This window comes from Hyperolius riggenbachi, chromosome 5 (genome assembly GCF_040937935.1).
Source record: "Hyperolius riggenbachi isolate aHypRig1 chromosome 5, aHypRig1.pri, whole genome shotgun sequence".
NCBI classification, from domain to species: Eukaryota; Metazoa; Chordata; class Amphibia; order Anura; family Hyperoliidae; genus Hyperolius; species Hyperolius riggenbachi.
The window spans coordinates 433,242,507-433,260,845 of NC_090650.1; the positions used below are offsets into that span (position 1 = coordinate 433,242,507).

An 18,339-nucleotide genomic window follows, 5' to 3' on the forward strand; every position below is an offset into this window, starting at 1 on the left:
TCTCTGTCTTTCCCACCCACTCTTTCCCATTCTTTTTTTCCCTTCCCATTTTTCTCTCAAACTCAATTTTTTTTACCTTTAAACATGCTCCCCCCCCCCCCTTCTGTTACCCTTCCTCTCTGTCTTCCTTTTCATTTCTCCTATTTCCTTGTCTTACCGTACTTTTAATCTCTCTCCCCCTTATTTTCCTCTCTTCGCCTTCTTCTCTGTAGACCCCTTCCTCTCCCTCTTATGTTCAATTTTGGCCCTAGACATTTCCTTTAAAGCAATTAAAAACAATATGAATACTGTTACGATTATAAATATGCTGTAATTCTGCAGATCTGTGGTTCCTCTATAGGAAAAGTAAAATAAATAGTAATAGACAGCAGTGTCATGATTAATAGTTGTGAAATATAGCAGGGAGCAATTTGGGGTACCTGGAGTCGGAGGTTTCATAAACTGAGGAGTTGGAGTCGGATGATTTTTGTACCGACTTCACAGTCTTGCAATATAATCCTCTATCACAAAAATTGTGTAGTGTCCAAAAAGATAGTTACAGATCTTCATTTGCAAAACAGAATAAATTGTGTCATCAAATTGGGGGCTGTTCCCTTTAAAGGGGAACTGAAGAGAGAGGTATATGGAGGCTGTCATGTTTATTTCCTTTTAGACAATACCAGTTGCCTGGCAGCCCTGCTGATCCTCTGTCTCTAATACTATTAGCCATAGCCCCTGAACAAGCATGCAGCAGATCAGGTGTTTCAGTGGTTCAGACTTATAAGTCTGATCTAACAAGACTAGCTGCATGCTTGTTTCTAGTTTTAATCAGATACTACTGCAGAGAAATAGACCAGCAGGGCTGCCAGGCAACTGGTATTGATTAAAAGGAAATAAACAGGACAGCCTCCATATACCTCTCTCTTCAGTTCCCCTTTAAGCAAATAATTTTTTTTTTCTCTCTAACAAGGACACTTCCCCTTGTGTATAATGTTATAAATGTGTTGTGACACTAGAAAGCTGAGGTCTAGCTATATATTAAACTATAATAAGTAGACTGAAACCAGTCAGAAAGGATTGTTGTGCAATACGGTGCTGCAGCATATGATTAATAAAATAAAGAATAAAAAGTAGTGTGATATTTTATAGGCAATTAAAGCACTGCTTATGACACTGAGGTATTCTAATAATATTAGTCACACTGTAGTTACTCCATAGTACTGCATTGAAAAGGCTATATTACTCTACCACTTAATGACAAGCTGACTTATAAAAATGTCCTGCTAGAGCAGGGGTCTCAAACTCAATTTACCTGGGGGCCGCAGGAGGCGAAGTCAGGGTGAGGCTGGGCCGCATAAGGGATTTCACAATCGCGGCGCATCGCCGCCTCTGCCCGCCCCTCTCACTCTTCCTTCACAGAGAGGGGCGGGGAGAGGCAGCGATGCGTGCGGCGATTGACGTTAGGAGGGGCAGAGCTGAAGCTGAAAGCTCTGCCCCTTCCAGGAAATGCCGGCGGATTGCCCCCTGGGCGATTTGGGGGCTCTGCAGCCCTCGTTTAGCGGCGGGGGTGCGGCGGATTACTTGGGAGCACTGAAGCGAACTACAAGGAAGCTTTTGCCGGCGAGGGCCACAAAATATTGTATCGAGGGCCGCAAATGGCCCGCGGGCCGCGAGTTTGAGACCCCTGTGCTAGAGCCTCTTAACGGCTCCAGGACGTTTTTATAAGTCAGACTGTGCTGATGCCGCTGTGCGCGTGCACGTGCGAGCGGGCACGTGCATTCCTGTGCACGTGAAAATTGTGGAATACCCCCCCCAAAAAAATACACCTTATATTTCCAAATACTATATTGTCACCATACTTTGTACTAGGGACATAATTAAAATCTTGTGATAACCAGAACAAATAGGCAGATAAAATGTGTGGGTTTTATGCACAGTAGCAGTGTTTATATTAAAACTATAGGGGATGAAATTGGAGAAATGGTGTATTTTTTCATTTTTTTCCCCTTGTTTTTTCCCTTTAAAATGTATAGAAAATAAAGTAATAAAGTAATTACTGAAAACAAATATCAACCCCAAAAAGCCCAATTGGTGGTGAAAAAAAACAAGATATAGATCATTCCATTGTGATTAGTAGTGATTAAGCTATTGGCAAATTAAAGGGTGAAAATCGCTCTTGTTCGTTAGGGTAAAAACGCCTTTGGGGTGATGTGGTTAAAATAAGAAGTAACTGGGCAAAGCTAAGTTTATTTGGAATACTAAGGAGTGTCTTAGAAAAAACCTAATAAAGTGAGTAATGTGGTGTGCAGCCTCCAAACTGTTAAATGACTGACCCCGCTGTGTAACGGAACACTCATTAAAGGGATACTGTACGGGGGTCGGGGGAAAATGAGTTGAAGTTATCCGGGTCTTCTAATGGTCCCCCGCAGACATCCTGCGCCCGCGCAGCCACTCCTCAGTGCTCCGGACAGACTTTAAAGTCTGAAAACCACTGCGCCTGCGTTGCCGTGTCCTCTCTTCCCCTGATGTCACCAGGAGTGCACGGCGCAGGCACAGACCATACTGGGCCTGCGCAGTATGCTCCTGGTGACATCAGCGGGTACGAGGACTCGGCAACGCAGGCGCAGTGGTTTTCAGACTTTAAAGTCTGAAATTCCAGAAGTTAACCAGAGGCGGGGCCAGAGCATTGGGGAGTGGCTGCGTGGGCACAGGATGTCTGCGGGGGACCATTAGAAGCCCCGGGTAACTTCAACTCATTTTCCCCTGACCCCCCCCTACAGTGTCCCTTTAAGTCTTTCCTGAGAATAAACCCCACTGCCATGAATGAATGACACTCTGCTTCTGTCAGTGGAGGGGAATTGTCATTACAATACATTTCTGCAATTTTTTTTATGGAGTAACTTACACTGTGGCCAAAAAATTAGACATACCCCTTATTTGAAAGTAAACCAGTCCAACAGTGACTAAATCAGTCTCAAATTGGTTTGAGGAACATCAATCGGAGTTTAACCTCCTTCCATGGCCAGCTCAGTCCCCTGACCTCAATCCTATTGAACATTTGTGCTACAAGGTTGAAAGATCGCATCAAAGCTTGTAAATGCCACTATCCAATCTGACCCAACTTAGAGCTGCCATTATGTCAGCATGGGCCAACATGTATCAGCAATGGTATGATTCTTCCTGGCATGGACTCCACAAGATGCTGTCGGCTGTGATCAGAGCTAAAGGTGGACCAACATTAGAGGGTGTCTAATTTTTTGCCCACTCAGTGTGAAAATATATACCAGTAAATATATCTCTGAGACTGACACGTCTTGTCTCTGCAGGTGGTCAACATGAAGCCTCTTCAGATCTTTTTCCCATCCCGGGAGGATCCTGAAAGCCCCATAATCGACTTGGATCTTCACCTTCCGTTCCTCTGCTTCACCCCTAAACAGGTGTTACAGGTAACTATGGACAGATGTGACACAGATACTGACCAAATAGCGATCATCATGTGGTCTGTTTATAGAAACGGCCCAGTTTCCTGGTTGCCAGCCAGGAATGGACCCTCCATGTCATGAAAGAGATTACCTTGGGGATGGCTTCACATGGGACAGTTAACCACAATTCTGACCTTATCCATAAATACACTGCAATATACCTCCCTCTTCTTCTCCACGTACTTTCTGATGACTTCCTCACTCCAAACCTCTTCCCACAGCTCCAAGACTTTTCTAGGGTTTCACTCATCCTCCAGAATTCCATCTGTTGTCCTTTTGTGCTTACCCCTATTTATTTATTTATTTGTTGTATTTATAAAGCGCCAACATATGCAGCGCTGGACAATAAATAGGGATACATACAATATTTAGGGGTGACATACAGCAAAATGACAATACCTGAATACAAGAAAGATCAGATCATGCAGCACAGTATGAGTACAAGGTAATGCTTAGTCAGTCACTGGATGGAGCATGGAGATTAGGCAAGTTAGGTTCACTCAGATGCCTAGCATGGGTTCACAGTAATAGAGGTGCATGATCAGGTTGGACACAAAAGGAGGAGGACCCTGCCCAAAGACTTACAATCTAAAGGGAGAGGTAGGGACACGAGAGGTAGGAGACCAGAGTTCAGCTGTGGGTTTAGAGCACTTGTGAGGGGTAGTAAGCCAGAGTGAAAAGGTGAGTTTTGAGGGCTTTCTTGAAGATGTTGAAGGAGGGGGCTGCCCTAATGGGTGGAGGTAGGGAGTTCCATAGTGTTGGAGCAGCTCTTGAGAAGTCCTGGAGGCGTGCATGGGACTGGGTGATGCGGGGGGCGGTTAGGCGAAGTTCATTGGAAGAGCGGAGTGAGCGGCTAGGTGTGTACCTCTGAGTAAGATCGGAAATGTAGGTTGGACAGGTTTTGTGGACAGATTTGTAGGTCAGACACAGTATCTTGAATCTGATTCTGGACTGGATAGGAAGCCAGTGGAGGGATTCAAGTGGATAATTCTGGCTGCTGCATTCATGATGGACTGCAGTGGGGCTGTTTGGGTCATAGGGAGACCAGACAGCAGGGCATTGCAGTAGTCAAGGCAGGAAATTATGAGGGCATGGATGAGGAGTTTGGTGGTGGCAGAGGTCAGGAAAGGGCGAATCTTACAGATGTTACGAAGGTGGAAGTTGCAGGACTTTGTGAGGTTTTGGATGTGGGGAGTGAAGGAGAGTGCGGAGTCCAGGGTGACCTACCCCTACTTTCAACACAGTAAACAAGCCATCAAAACCCAACACTTTAAAAAACTTGCCTATCCATCATCCTCTCTCCTTTAACCATTACTAAGTATCTGCAGTTCTATGCTGCTACCTATTGTGCTTTGTGTTCCCCCCCATCTCCTTAAAGTGGTCTAACACCCAGCATTTCAACTTTGCTTTAAAAGATTGCTTACAGCTTAGAAACTATTATGCCAGATTTTTTTTTTAGCAGGAATTCACTGAATGGGTTTAACATGACATTTTAGTTTTGCATTTAGCTAGAAATCCGTGTCCCGTGCTTAGGTTTAGAAACAAATGTATCTATTTACAATGTAAATCAGTGGTCCTCAAACTAAGGCCGGCAGGATGAATGTGGCCCCTCAAGGCTTTTTCACTGGCCCCCGAACACAAATATTGAATAGCAGCGTTGTCACCACCCATCCACAGACTGTAGAAGTCAGCGAGCAGTCATTTGCTGGCTTCCAATCCAATTCTGCATTAGGTGACACTGCTGTCCAGCTAGACAGCAGGTTGTCAGTAGGGTATGCTTTACTGTCTGGTGCTCAAAGACGTTCTTCGGGCGCCGCATGACTGAATGGCTGCTGCTGGGAGTTCTCCTCCGGGCATGATTGGGGGAAATCAATACCTAGATTCAATGCAATGTTTTTCAACATCATTTTATGTATGTTCTGGCCCCCCAGCAGTCTGAAGTATATTGACCCGGCCCTTGACCGAAAAAGTTTGGGGACCCCTGATGTAAATAAACAAACACCTCTCTGAGAGAGCACAGATGGCTTCCCAGACAGGCTTTTCAGATGTCTATTTGCATTCCAAACAAAGATACATTTGTAACTAAACCTCAGCAGGGATGTGGATTTCTAGCTAAATGCAACACTAAAATGTCATGTTTAACCCATTCAGTGAATTTCTGCTTAAAAAAATATCTGGCATAATAGTTTCTAAGCTGTAAGCAATCTTTTAAAGTAAAGTTGAAATGCTGGGTGTTAGACAGCTTTAATCCTATGCTCCCATACAGCAATCAGACTCCTCTCCCCCTCCGGTGTCAGAAGTGTTATGCATACAGTGTAGTTTAGAGGACCCAGCAGGAAACCTCATAGGGAACAGTTCTCCAATCACAGCACCCTCTACAGCACTAAGTCTTGTTATTGGCCGAATAGTGTGGGCGTGGTTTACTACAACCTATCGGAAACCTAAGAAGTTTGAGAGGGAGCTGTCCACACTCACATTTGCAGAAGTTCTCATGAGGTTTCCTGATGGATCCCCTAAACTAGACTAGGGCGCAGTGCTGTGTAATGTGCTGGCACTTTATAAACTAAAGGTAATAATAATAACTAGGCTGGTGGGCCAGCATACACATACGTTAAGAGCTCAAAAGGGACACCCAGAACGCCAAACTGGGGTTGGAATAAAACCAGAAACTGTGAGGCTTCATCATTGCAAAGAAAAACGGCGCCACTATAGGCTGTTATAGGAATTACGGCAAAAGTGGCGCTCGGACAGTAATTTGAGTGCCATCAAAAGACAGCGTCATTCGGCTACCAGCAACAGCTGGCAGGAGAATTGCATCTTATCCCTGAGTCCATGGCGTCCTGGAGGGGGAATAGTAATTAATGCCACCGGGACTTTTGCAGGAGCAGGGGGGAGCAGTTTTTCAGCTTTACCCTACACCCAAATTTCCCGGCTTCCTAATTATACGTGCGCCCATCATTGGATTCCCACCACACCCAACCTGTAGCAACCTCTTTTGTGCTGGATGACTCTCTATTAATCGATGATTTCCTCCCCAGATCATGGCCTGCATTCTGACCGAGCACAGAATTGTCTTCTTCTCCTCGGACTGGGCCTTGCTCACCCTCCTCGCTGAGTGCTTCATGTTCTACCTCCATCCAATCAAGTGGCAGCACACATTTGTGCCCATCTTGTCCCGACACATGCTGGACTTCATCATGGCACCGACCTCGTTCCTCATGGGTTGCCATATCGATCACTACAAGGAAGTCTGCAAGGTTGGTCACTAGGAGACAATGTCTGAACAGTTTTTCATTGGCCGTTAGGCACAGTATCAATCGGAAGTCGAAAATGGTTTCAGATATTACCTTTATACATTTCTTTTAACCAAATCTGTCTTCTAATCAATTTAAACAAAAGCTGAATAGTGGACGGGCATTTTTAAATAATTATAGACTGGGGATGGAACTACAGGTACGCTGGATCCCATGTTGTAGCTAGCAAAGTGGGAGGTTTCTGTCTGAATACTTGCCTTGTTCCCAGAATGCATGGCTTCTGCTTAGGACTAACTTCCTGTTAAACTGTGGTCTGCAGTAAAGAAGACCTGAAGTGATCAGAATGTGGAGCTGTTCTTTTTTTCCTCTTTCACAAAGATTCTGAAGAAAACTTCAGTGGTGATGCTGATTTTCTGTCTGCAGGAGTCTGAGTCAAGGCAGAGTCAGAACACCTCTGTTGTTTTGCTGCATGACTCAGAAACTATAAATAGCAGAGAATCAGTGTAAGGTCCGTGCAAAAGGCGCCTTTGAAGATCAAGTTGAGGACGCCGCCACCTTCAGCACTCCCTTTGTTCCAGGAACATTTTAGTGTGATTGGTTGTTTGGGAACATTGGGTCAGAGGTCAGGTGCTGTAGGTCCTGCAGCTTGTGGCATTACTCCAATTACTTGCTTCTACCTGCCCTGTCTTTGTACCTCATGGAAGCTCTGCTCTGATAGAAGAAGATGAATGGATAGAACTGTGTGCAGCGTGACTGACAGACTTGTAGCACCACATTTCTAAAGTAACACAAACCACATAGAACATTTCTTAGAGAACTGTTATATTTTGACAACTTACTTCTCTAATTAACTCTTTCATCTTCCCCTAACCCAATGATAGGCAAACTTGGCTCTCCAGCTGTTAAGGAGCTACAAGTCCCACAATGCATTGCAGGAGTCTTGACAGCCACAGTCATGATTCATAAAGGTAAATGCATTGAGAGACTTGTAGTTCCTTAACAGCTGGAGGGCCAAGTTTGCCTATCGCTGCCCTAACCTTTTGCTGTATCCCCAAAACCCACCCCATTCTCACCTATGGTAGTCCTCAAGTTTAAAGGGATACTGTAGGGGGGTCGGGGGAAAATGAGTTGAACTTACCTGGGGCCTCTAATGGTCCCCCGCTGACATCCTGTGCCCGCGCAGCCACTCCCCGATGCTCCGGCCCCGCCTCTGGCTCACTTCTGGAATTTCAGACTTTAAAGTCTGAAAACCACTGCGCCTGCGTTGCCGGGTCCTCGCTCCCCGTGATGTCAGCAGGAGCGTACGGCTCAGGCACAGACCATACTGGGCCTGCGCAGTATGCTCCTGGTGACATCAGCGGCAGTGAGGACACGGCAACGCAGGCGCAGTGGTTTTCAGACTTTAAAGTCTGAAATTTCAGAAGTGAGCCGGAGGCGGGGCTGGAGCATTGGGGAGTGGCTGCACGGGCACAGGACGTCTGCGGGGGACCATTTGAAGCCCTGGGTAACTTTAACTCATTTTCCCCCGACCCCCCCCCCCCCCCTACAGTATCCCTTTAAGGTCATGTGATGTCACCATATGGCTCCAATCAGTGCTGTCCAAACTGCTCCCCCTGCCACATCTTGTCAACTCCAGCACCACTCTCCGCTCTAATAATCCGTGCTGCCTAATCTCCTCCCCTTCCCTGGCCACATCCCATCACCCCCAGCACCACGCCCAGCTCCAATAATCAGTGCTGCCTAAACTCCTCCCCTTCCCTGGCCACATCCTATCCACCCTAGCACCACTCCCAGCTCCAATCAGTGCTGCCTAAACTCCTCCCCTTCCCTAGCCACATCCCATCAACCCCAGCACCACTCCCAGCTCTAATAACCAGTGCTGCCTAAACTCCTCCCCTTCCCTGGCCACATCCCATCAACCCCAGCACCACTCACAGCTCTAATAATCCGTGCTGCCTAAACTCCTCCCCTTCCCTGGCCACATCCCATCAACTCCAGTACCACTCCCAGCTCTAATAATCAGTGCTGCCTAAACTCCTCCCCTTCCCTGGCCACATCCCATCAACCCCAGCACCACTCCCAGCTCCAATAATCAGTGCTGCCTAAACTCCTTCCCTGGCCACATCCCATCAACCCCAGCACCACTCCCATCTCCAATAATCAGTGATGTCTGAACTCCTCCCCCTCCCTGGCCACATCCAATCCACCCCAGCATCACTCCCAGCTGCAATTGGTGCTGCCCGAACTCCTCTCCATCTCCTCTTCCTGGCCACATCCCACCATCCCCAGCATCACTCCCAGCTGTAATAATCAGTGCCAGAACGCCTCCCCCTCCCCGGACACATCCCATCAACCCCAGTTGCAATCAATGCTGTCCAAACTCCTCCCCCTCCCCTCTTCCTGGCCACATCCCAGCATCACTCCCAGCTCTAATAATCCGTGCCAGAATGCCTCCCCCTCCCCTCTTCCTGGCCACATCCCACCAACCCCAGAACCACTCCCAGCTGAAATCAGTGCTGTCCAAACTCCTCCCCCTCTCTGACAACACTCCTCCCCCTCCCCTCTCTCTGGCCACATCCCACCAACCCCAGCACCACTCCCAGCTGCAATCAATGCTGTGCAAACTCCTCTCTTTCCCTCTTCCTGGCCACATCCCACCATCCCCAGCATCACTCCCAGCTCTAATAATCAGTGCCAGAATGCCTCCCCTCTCCCTGGCCACATTCCACCAACCCCAGCACCACTCCCACCTGCAATCAATGCTGTCCAGACTCCTCCCCCTCCCTGGCCACATCCCACCAACCCCAGCACCACTCCCAGCTGCAATCAATGCTGTCCAAACTCCTCCCCCCTCCCCTCTCCCTGGCCACATCCCACCAGCACCAATCCCACATCGCCGGGGTGCATCGAGCGATACCAAGCTTGAAGTTCAAGCCACGCTCTATGGATTTTTGCTAAATTTGAATCATGTTCTCTATAAATAACACAACTGGCGCTAGGTGATCTCTTAGATATGAGCTGCGTGTTAAACAAGGGAATCCCTTGAACCCTTAAAATACATAATCCACACAAAATACAGAATTAACACGCGCTAAAAACATACACCAATTCAATCACAAGTTAAAATAAAACATATGTTTGAAGGCTTTTATCACCACACACCCAACCTCATCACACCTGCATACCATAGAAAGGCGTTTCTAGCTGGGTACACACGTTGCGATTTCCCACTCGAACCGCGGGATCGCTTTGATTATTTCCGACATGTTCGATTGGGTTTCAATCGATACAGCCGTCGATTTTGCATACTTTCATGCAAAATCGATGGCTGTATCGATTGAAACTGGATCGACTATGTCGGAAATAATCAATCGATCCCGCAGATCGAGCAGGAGATCGCAACGTGTGTACCCAGCACAGTCTCTTTGTCTACAATATTATAGAAAGGATATTGTAGACGGGATCGATCACTAACTAATCGATTTCTGATTAAGGAGGGATCAATCGTCATACCATATTGGGCAGCTATTGATGCGTGTATGCCTAGCTTCAGTCCCAGACAATCAGAGGTATTTAGCCGTGTTTGGCAAGTGTTAATAGTTATACTCTGAGACCATGACATGGTTAGCTCTCTCATGTAATTCTGGTATTTGAGATGTACTTTTATCTTTGTTTATTGAACGCATTACTGGATTGAACGGGGATTATTTTCATGCTTGCTTGAGGTTCAGCTTAAATCTTAAGCAGAAACAGAGCTTGTACCCCGCCCCATAGCTGGAATAAGTCACGGCAAATAAAGGCTTGCCCATCACTTTACACCCTCTAACTGCTTAATGATATACAGGAAGCACGGGTTGCTGTGAGGTCACTGCGTTTTCCCCATGAAACGTGCTGGAAGCAGTCAGGGCCGGATTTCTGGAGATGCCAGGACATGGGAGGGGCTGCTGTAAATTGAGGCAACGCATGGAAGATCTGCATATATCTGCTGTAATATTAGCATGACATTTGCATCAGCTCAGCACTATTTGCATCTCATTGACCATCACCAATCATTTCTCTCCATCCTTTCCACTGCTCAGTTTTTCAGCTACACAGAAGACTTCATTATTTTGTGCCAAAATTAGGTACCGAACAGGAAAAACGTAGTGTGGCTTTTTGGATATATGATCACTGAAATGCTGCAGCAAACTGAAAGAGGAACTTTAAAGGGGAACTGAAGTGAGAAGAATATGGAGGCTGCCATATTTATTTCCTTTTAAACAATACACATTGCCTGGCAGCCCTGCTGATCTATTTGGCTGCTGAAGTGTCTGAATCACACCAGAAACAAGCATGCAGCTAATCTTGTCAGATCTGACAATAATGGCAGAAACACCTGATCTGCTGAATGCTTGTTCAGGGGCTATGGCTAAAAGTATTAGAGACAGAGGATCAGCAAGAGAACCAGGCAATGTGCATTGTTAAAAAGGAAATACATATTTCAGCCTCCATATCCCTCTTGCTGCAGTTGCCCTTTAAAGGACTACTGTAGGGGGGTAGGGGTAAAAAAAGAGTTGAACTTACCCGGGGCTTCTGATGGTACCCCGCAGCCACTCACCGATGCTTCGGTTCCCGCCTCCTGTTCACTTCTGTAATTTCCAACTATAAGTCGAAAAACCACTGCGCCTGCGTGGCCGTGTCCTTGCTCCCGCTTACATCACCAGGAGCGTGCTGTGCAGGCGCAGACCATACTGGGCCTGCGCAATACCCTCCTGGTGACGTCAGTGGGAGGGAGGGCGTGGCCGCGCAGTCGCAATGGTTTCCGGAAGTGAACCGGAGGTGGGGACTGAAGCATTGGTGAGTGACTGCGCGGGCACAGGACCTCTGTGGGGGTCTAATTAAGACCCCAGGTAAGTTCAATTCATTTTTCCCCTACCCCCCTACAGTACTCCTTTAAACTATTGAACTTCATCCTAATCAGTAGCTGATCTCCCTTTTTCCAGGAGAAATCTATTCCTTTTCTCAAATAGCTTATCAACGACATCTGTATGGCTGATATTGGGGTGAAACCCCTCCCACAGTGTGATGTCAGGGCCATGGCCCTGAAAGTTTCCTGTCTGTGAACCTCATTGCATTGTGGGAAATAATGGCTGATTCCAACTACTAAGCAAGCATCCTCTTCCTCTGTGCATAGAACTCTTAGTAAACAAACATTCGCAGAAATCACCTGGCAGAACTAAAGATGTCACCATCGGTGATAAATGTCAGAATATAAATTGGGGAGAGGAAGCATTTTACACCCGGCAAACCCTGACTAATTTACTAGTGGATATTCTAAAATATAAGCATTTTTATTAAGTTATTTTCACTTAAGCTCCTCTTGAACAACATAATCCCATTAGGGCTGCTTGCCCGGTGCCGTAATTGCCTGCTCTCGGTGGACGGTTGCCGGTGTTTGGCCTCCAGGTGAATCGCTGCCGCTGACGTTTCTCGTTTCTGTTTCTCTTCTCAGGAAGCTGAAGATTTGGTGTTAATAGACATCGATCACGGCAACATCTCCTTCGTCTTGGCTGAGGATGAGGAAGAGAACGTTCTACCGGATATTCCAGCGGAAGCTTCTGATCTGTTCGTCTACAAGTGAGTGATGTCATGCCATGATGTAATAGTCCTGCTTCACCAATTCACTCCAGTGCTGGAGGACAGCAGAAACTCTGAAGGTGGCCATATACTGGCAGATGGCCACCAATGTGTCCAAAAGATAGATACCTCTCTGATCAAAATCTGTAGGTGGAAGGCAGTTACATCGGGCCCCATAGCCAGTGACGGGCCCTCCATAGCTAATAGTTCTCGCCTCGCACTCGTACAGTGAGATATACATTATTATTATTATTTAGTATTTATATAGCGCTGACATATTACACAGCGCTGTACAGTGTGTATATATATATATATATATATATATATATATATATATATATATATATATATATATATATATATACAGTGCTGTGAAAAACTATTTGCCCCCTTCCTGATTTCTTATTCTTTTGCATGTTTGTCACACTTAAATGTTTCTGCTCATCAAAAACCGTTAACTATTAGTCAAAGATAACATAACTGAACACAAAATGCAGTTTTAAATGATGGTTTTTATTATTTAGTGAGAAAAAAAACTCAAAACCTACATGGCCCTGTGTGAAAAAGAAATTGCCCCCTGAACCTGATAACTGGTTGGGCCACCCTGAGCAGCAATAACTGCAAACAAGCGTTTGCGATAACTTGCAACGAGTCTTTTACAGCGCTCTGGAGGAATTTTGTCCCACTCATCTTTGCAGAATTGTTGTAATTCAGCTTTGAGGGTTTTCTCGCATGAACCGCCTTTTTAAGGTCATGCCACAACATCTCAATAGGATTCAGGTCAGGACTTTGACTAGGTCACTCCAAAGTCTTCATTTTGTTTTTCTTCAGCCATTCAGAGGTGGATTTGCTGGTGTGTTTTTGGTCATTGTCCTGCTGCAGCACCCAAGATCGCTTCAGCTTGAGTTGACGAACAGATGGCCGGACATTCTCCTTCAGGATTTTTTGGTAGACAGTAGAATTCATGGTTCCATCTATCACAGCAAGCCTTCCAGGTCCTGAAGCAGCAAAACAACCCCAGACCATCACACTACCACCACCATATTTTACTGTTGGTATGATGTTCTTTTGCTGAAATGCTGTGTTACTTCTACGCCAGATGTAACGGGACACGCACCTTCCAAAAAATTCAACTTTTGTCTCGTCGGTCCACAAGGTATTTTCCCAAAAGTCTTGGCAATCATTGAGATGTTTTTTTAGCAAAATTGAGACAAGCCTTAATGTTCTTTTTGCTTAAAAGTAGTTTGCGCCTTGGATATCTGCCATGCAGGCCGTTTTTGCCCAGTCTCTTTCTTATTCTGGAGTCGTGAACACTGACCTTAATTGAGGCAAGTGAGGCCTGCGGTTCTTTAGATGTTGTCCTGGGGTCTTTTGTGGCCTCTCGGATGAGTTTTGTCTGCGCTCTTGGGGTAATTTTGGTCGGCCGGCCACTCCTGGGAAGGTTCATCACTGTTCCATGTGTTTGCCATTTGTGGATAATGGCTCTCACTGTGGTTAGCTGGAGTCCCAAAGCTTTAGAAATGGCTTTATAACCTTTACCAGACTGATAGATCTCAATTACAGTACTTTTGTTCTCATTTGTTTCTGAATTTGTTTGGATCTTGGCATGATGTCTAGCGTTTGAGGTGCTTTTGGTCTACTTCTCTGTCAGATAGCTCCTGTTTAAGTGATTTCTTGATTGAAACAGGTGTGGCAGTAATCAGGCCTGGGGGTGACTGCAGAAATTGAACTCAGGTGTGATAAGCCACAGTTAAGTTATTTTTTACCAAGGGGAGCAATCACTTTTTCACACGGGGCCATGTAGATTTGGAGGTTTTTTTCTCACTAAATAATAAAAACCATCATTTAAAACTGCATTTTGTGTTCAATTATGTTATCTTTGACTAATAGTTAACGTTTTTTGATGAGCAGAAACATTTAAGTGTGACAAACATGCAAAAGAATAAGAAATCAGGAAGGGGGCAAATCGTTTTTCACACCACTGTATATATATATATATATGTATATGTATGTATGTATGTATATATATATATATATATATATATATATATATATATATATATATATATATATATATATCTCTTGTCACTAACTGTCCCTCAAAGGAGCTCACAATCTAATACCTACCATTGGCATATGTCTATATTATGTAGTGCAAGTACTGTAGCCTAGGGCCAATTTAGGGGGAGCCAATTAACTTATCCGTATGTTTTTGGAATGTGGGAGGAAACCGGAGTGCCCGGAGGAAACCCACGCAGACACGGAACGGAGAGAACATACAAACTCTTTGCAGATGGTGCCCTGGCTGGGATTCGAACCAGGGACCCAGCGCTGCAAGGCGAGAGAGCTAACCACTACACCACCGTGCTGCCCCATATACATGGGAATAAATTAACCCTTAACCCACTACATTATTATAAACCTCCTAGTCTTGCAGGTTACAACACAAGCTATTAATAATCCATTCCATTTTTGTGCTACAAGAGAACATCTGATAACATAGTAGATACTTTATTGGTACAGAACCTGCAGTGGTTGAATTGCTTATGACATTTTGCATCCCCTTGCTTTACTGCATTCATCTTTATCCCTTTTGGTGATACAAGTTGCTAATATGAAGATTGAATAGTTCACCCTTGGCTAAGGGGGCTGGCTCCATAGAGGACATTGTAACTTTAATATACCATCATGGAATTAGATTGTCAAACACTAGACTATTGTGTGACGGAACTTTTATGCAGAGATTTATTGCCTGAGGAATCGCTTTGTGGGTACCAGATGATACATTCCTGTAAGTGACCATAGTTTGAAAAACAGAGGTGCCTGGCTCTTCTACTGACCACATATGCTATTGCTCTGTTATTGCCTGATGAAGCAGGATCAAACCTGCGAAACGCGTTACATATTTGGAGTTCATAAATAAAATTATATTGACTGTCTTTTTTTAACAAGTAAGTTTTATTGATTATTTTTCTTATTGTAATAACAACAACAAATAGCATATACTTGCAATAACATTAAGACTTAGATACATCCTCTGAAGATCCCTCGACATCCCACCCCACCCACTCTCAGCCCCCAAACCACCACCCCCCACCCCCCAGTCTTGCTTGCAAAGCCAAATACCACCAAACATTTCAAATGTAAAACACACGAATTCTGCGAATCATAATCAATACCTTGTTCCTTAAGGTGTTCTATCCAGGGGATCCAAATACTCTCGAATTTAAGAGGACATATTCTCTGAATGTACGTTAGTCTATAGAATGGTAAAGCAGCATTTATCATTGTTATCCATTCTGCTATTGTTGGAGGACCCTGTCGGATCCAGTGAGTTATAATAGTTTTTCTGGCATAATAGCATAGGAGATCCCAAAGTATTAGCATTCTTCTATTAGGAGCTATATCACCTGCAACCCCCAATAGATGTGTTTTAGGACTAAGGCTAATTGGTCTTTCGAAGATTTTTTGGAGGAAAGTATTAATTTGATTCGAGTAGGTCTGTATACGAGGGCACGACCAGACCATGTGGATGAAGTTTGCATAACCTTGGTCACATCTAGGGCACCTGTCAGATCTTCCTGGATACATTCGCGCCAAGCGGATAGGAGTAAAGTATATTCTATAAACAAATTTCAATTGAATGAACCTGTCTTTTATGGATATAAGGTAGGACCCGGTATCTTCCAACATATCCCTCCTCTACGACTCTTCCAAATCAGGTACATCATTTTGCCACTCTTGAAGTGCTTTAGTTACTCTGGGAGTAGAAGTGTCAATTATGGTGGAGTATATTGCCGAGAGGGGAGACTCCAAATGTTTTTGTAGTAGGAGAGCTTCCAATGGGTCTGATTTTAGTACAATACTTCTAGGGAACTGTGCACTGGCTGCATGTCTTACCTGAATCTAAAAAACATCTTATTAGTTAGGGAAAATTCTTGTTTTAGAATATCAAAAGAGGACAGTTGCCCTTCTGTAATGATATGTTTGAGCCATTTGATTCCAAATCTGGACCATTGAATATGGTCAGGTATTTATTGAAAATGAGTCAGATGAGGGTTACACCAGAGGGGAATATTGACTGTCTTTACTACAGTCGTTGTGTGTCTACTTGGAGGAGATAAGTCCACCACTGCCTCCTCTATTTACCAAGAATTTGTTTTTTTAAGCTAATTTAGCTTCCTTTTATCCTTTCGGCGCCTCTGTTCTCCTGCATAATAGTTTGAAAAACAATCCTGAACTATATTTATGCAAGGGAATCCTGCTGCGTGTATAGTGGTGTGTTCATCTGATCTGAGGGGTCTTGCACACTACATGCGATTCTGATTCCGATATGCGATTTTAACCTAAATTTTGCATGTGATTCTGATTTTTTAAAAACATTTTTGAGGCCTCTTGCACACTACATGCAATTCCGATTTTGATGCGATTTTACATGCAATTCCGATTGGCGATTTTGAATTGGTACTGCACGCTGCTTTTTTTTTCTGCATTTTTCTTTTTTTTATAGCATCCAGGGAAAATTGGAATTGCAAATCACATTTTCAAGGGGTCTGAGTCATTTTTTTGTATTAATAATGTATCTACTATGTTATCCCACATTAGGCCTGAACGATTTTAGGAAGAAGTTGAATTGAACGATTTCTATCCAAAATCGCGATTTTGATTCGATTCACGATTTTTTCAATTCATGTTTTGTTCCCCCCTCCTTGTGCTCTACCCCGTTCCCACCATTTATTTTAATAAATTTGAGTGATGTGACTGGCCGTGCAGTAATGTGACATATTCATTGCACGGCCACGGAGACAGTGTAAGGAGGTGGGGTCGGTCTGTGATGTTGCTGGCAGGGGGCCGGCTGAACACTGTGGATTGACTGACCCTGTCCTGTAGTGTATGAGGGTGGCGGGGGCGGAGCCTAGTGGTGGCGGGGTGTCACTGGCCTGGGTGAATTAACACATCTGTGTGTGGAGTGGACACAGGAGCTGCGCAGGGCATATATAAGGGCGCCGGCAGAGCCTGCAGTGTGGTGTCATGTGCGGAGACGCACATCGCTTATGAGGGCAGCTTATAAGGGGGGGGGACCCATTCAGCAGCACTTCACCGCTCCGGCTCCAGGCACAGATTCAGCCAATCACGCGTATGACGCGGCGGCGGCAGGCGGAGCCACACGGACCAGCACAGCGGGTGCAGAGCGCCTGGAAACCGCAGGTACTGATGATCCCTAGATCGTCTTAGCAGCAATCGCGGTTTCGGTTTAAAACCGCTGAACCTTTCAGCCCTATCCCACGTTATACCTATTGAATTCTTTATGATATGCGTAACTAGGGGTGTCGTGGGGGCGTGGCTAGCGGTGTAGCAGTGGCATGTCTTAAAAGGTCACTCTTTCTTAAAGTGAACCCGAGGTGGGAGTGATATGGAGGTTGACATTTATTTCCTTTTAAAGAGAGACTGAAGCGAAAAAAAAAATATTGCTATTTTTACCTTCTAGTTCGCTTCAGTCCTCTCAGTAGATGTAAACCGCCGCATCCCCGCCGCAAAACGAGGAATTTAGACCCCCAAAATCCCGGGGCAAACATCCACGACTTTCTTGGTCGTGGATTTTGCTGCCAGGGAGGCAGAGCTTTCAGCTGCAGCTCTGCCTCTCCTGATGTCAAGCACCACCTCTCCCCGCCCCACTCAGTCTTCCTTCACAGAGAGGGGCGGGGAGAGGCGGAGATCCGCACGGCGATTGATGTCAGTAGAGGCAGAGCTGCAGCACAAAGCTCTGCCTCCCCGGGCAGCAATATCCACAACCAAGAAAGTCATGGATGTTAGCCCCGGGATTTGGGGGGTCTAAAGCCCTCGTTTTGCGGAGGGGATGTGGCAGTTTACATCTACTGAGACTACTGAAGTGAACTACCAGGTAAAAATAGCAATTTATGTTCGCTTCAGAGTCTCTTGAAGCAATACCAGTTGCCTGGCCATCCTGCTGATCCTCTGCCTTTAATGCTATCAGCCATAGACCCTGA

At 45.4% G+C, this 18,339-nt stretch overlaps 1 protein-coding gene across 2 annotated transcripts in view; it reads left to right on the forward strand.

The window, feature by feature from the left end:
- DENND3 (DENN domain containing 3) overlaps window positions 1–18,339 on the forward strand; it is a 142,188-nt gene that overhangs the window by 76,789 nt on the left and 47,060 nt on the right. For both annotated transcript variants that reach the window (XM_068238086.1, XM_068238085.1), the window contains exons 7-9: window positions 3,306–3,425; window positions 6,500–6,718; window positions 12,207–12,331. In XM_068238086.1, the coding sequence (XP_068094187.1) occupies window positions 3,306–3,425; window positions 6,500–6,718; window positions 12,207–12,331 (464 nt within the window). The remainder of the gene's footprint in view (window positions 1–3,305; window positions 3,426–6,499; window positions 6,719–12,206; window positions 12,332–18,339) is intronic.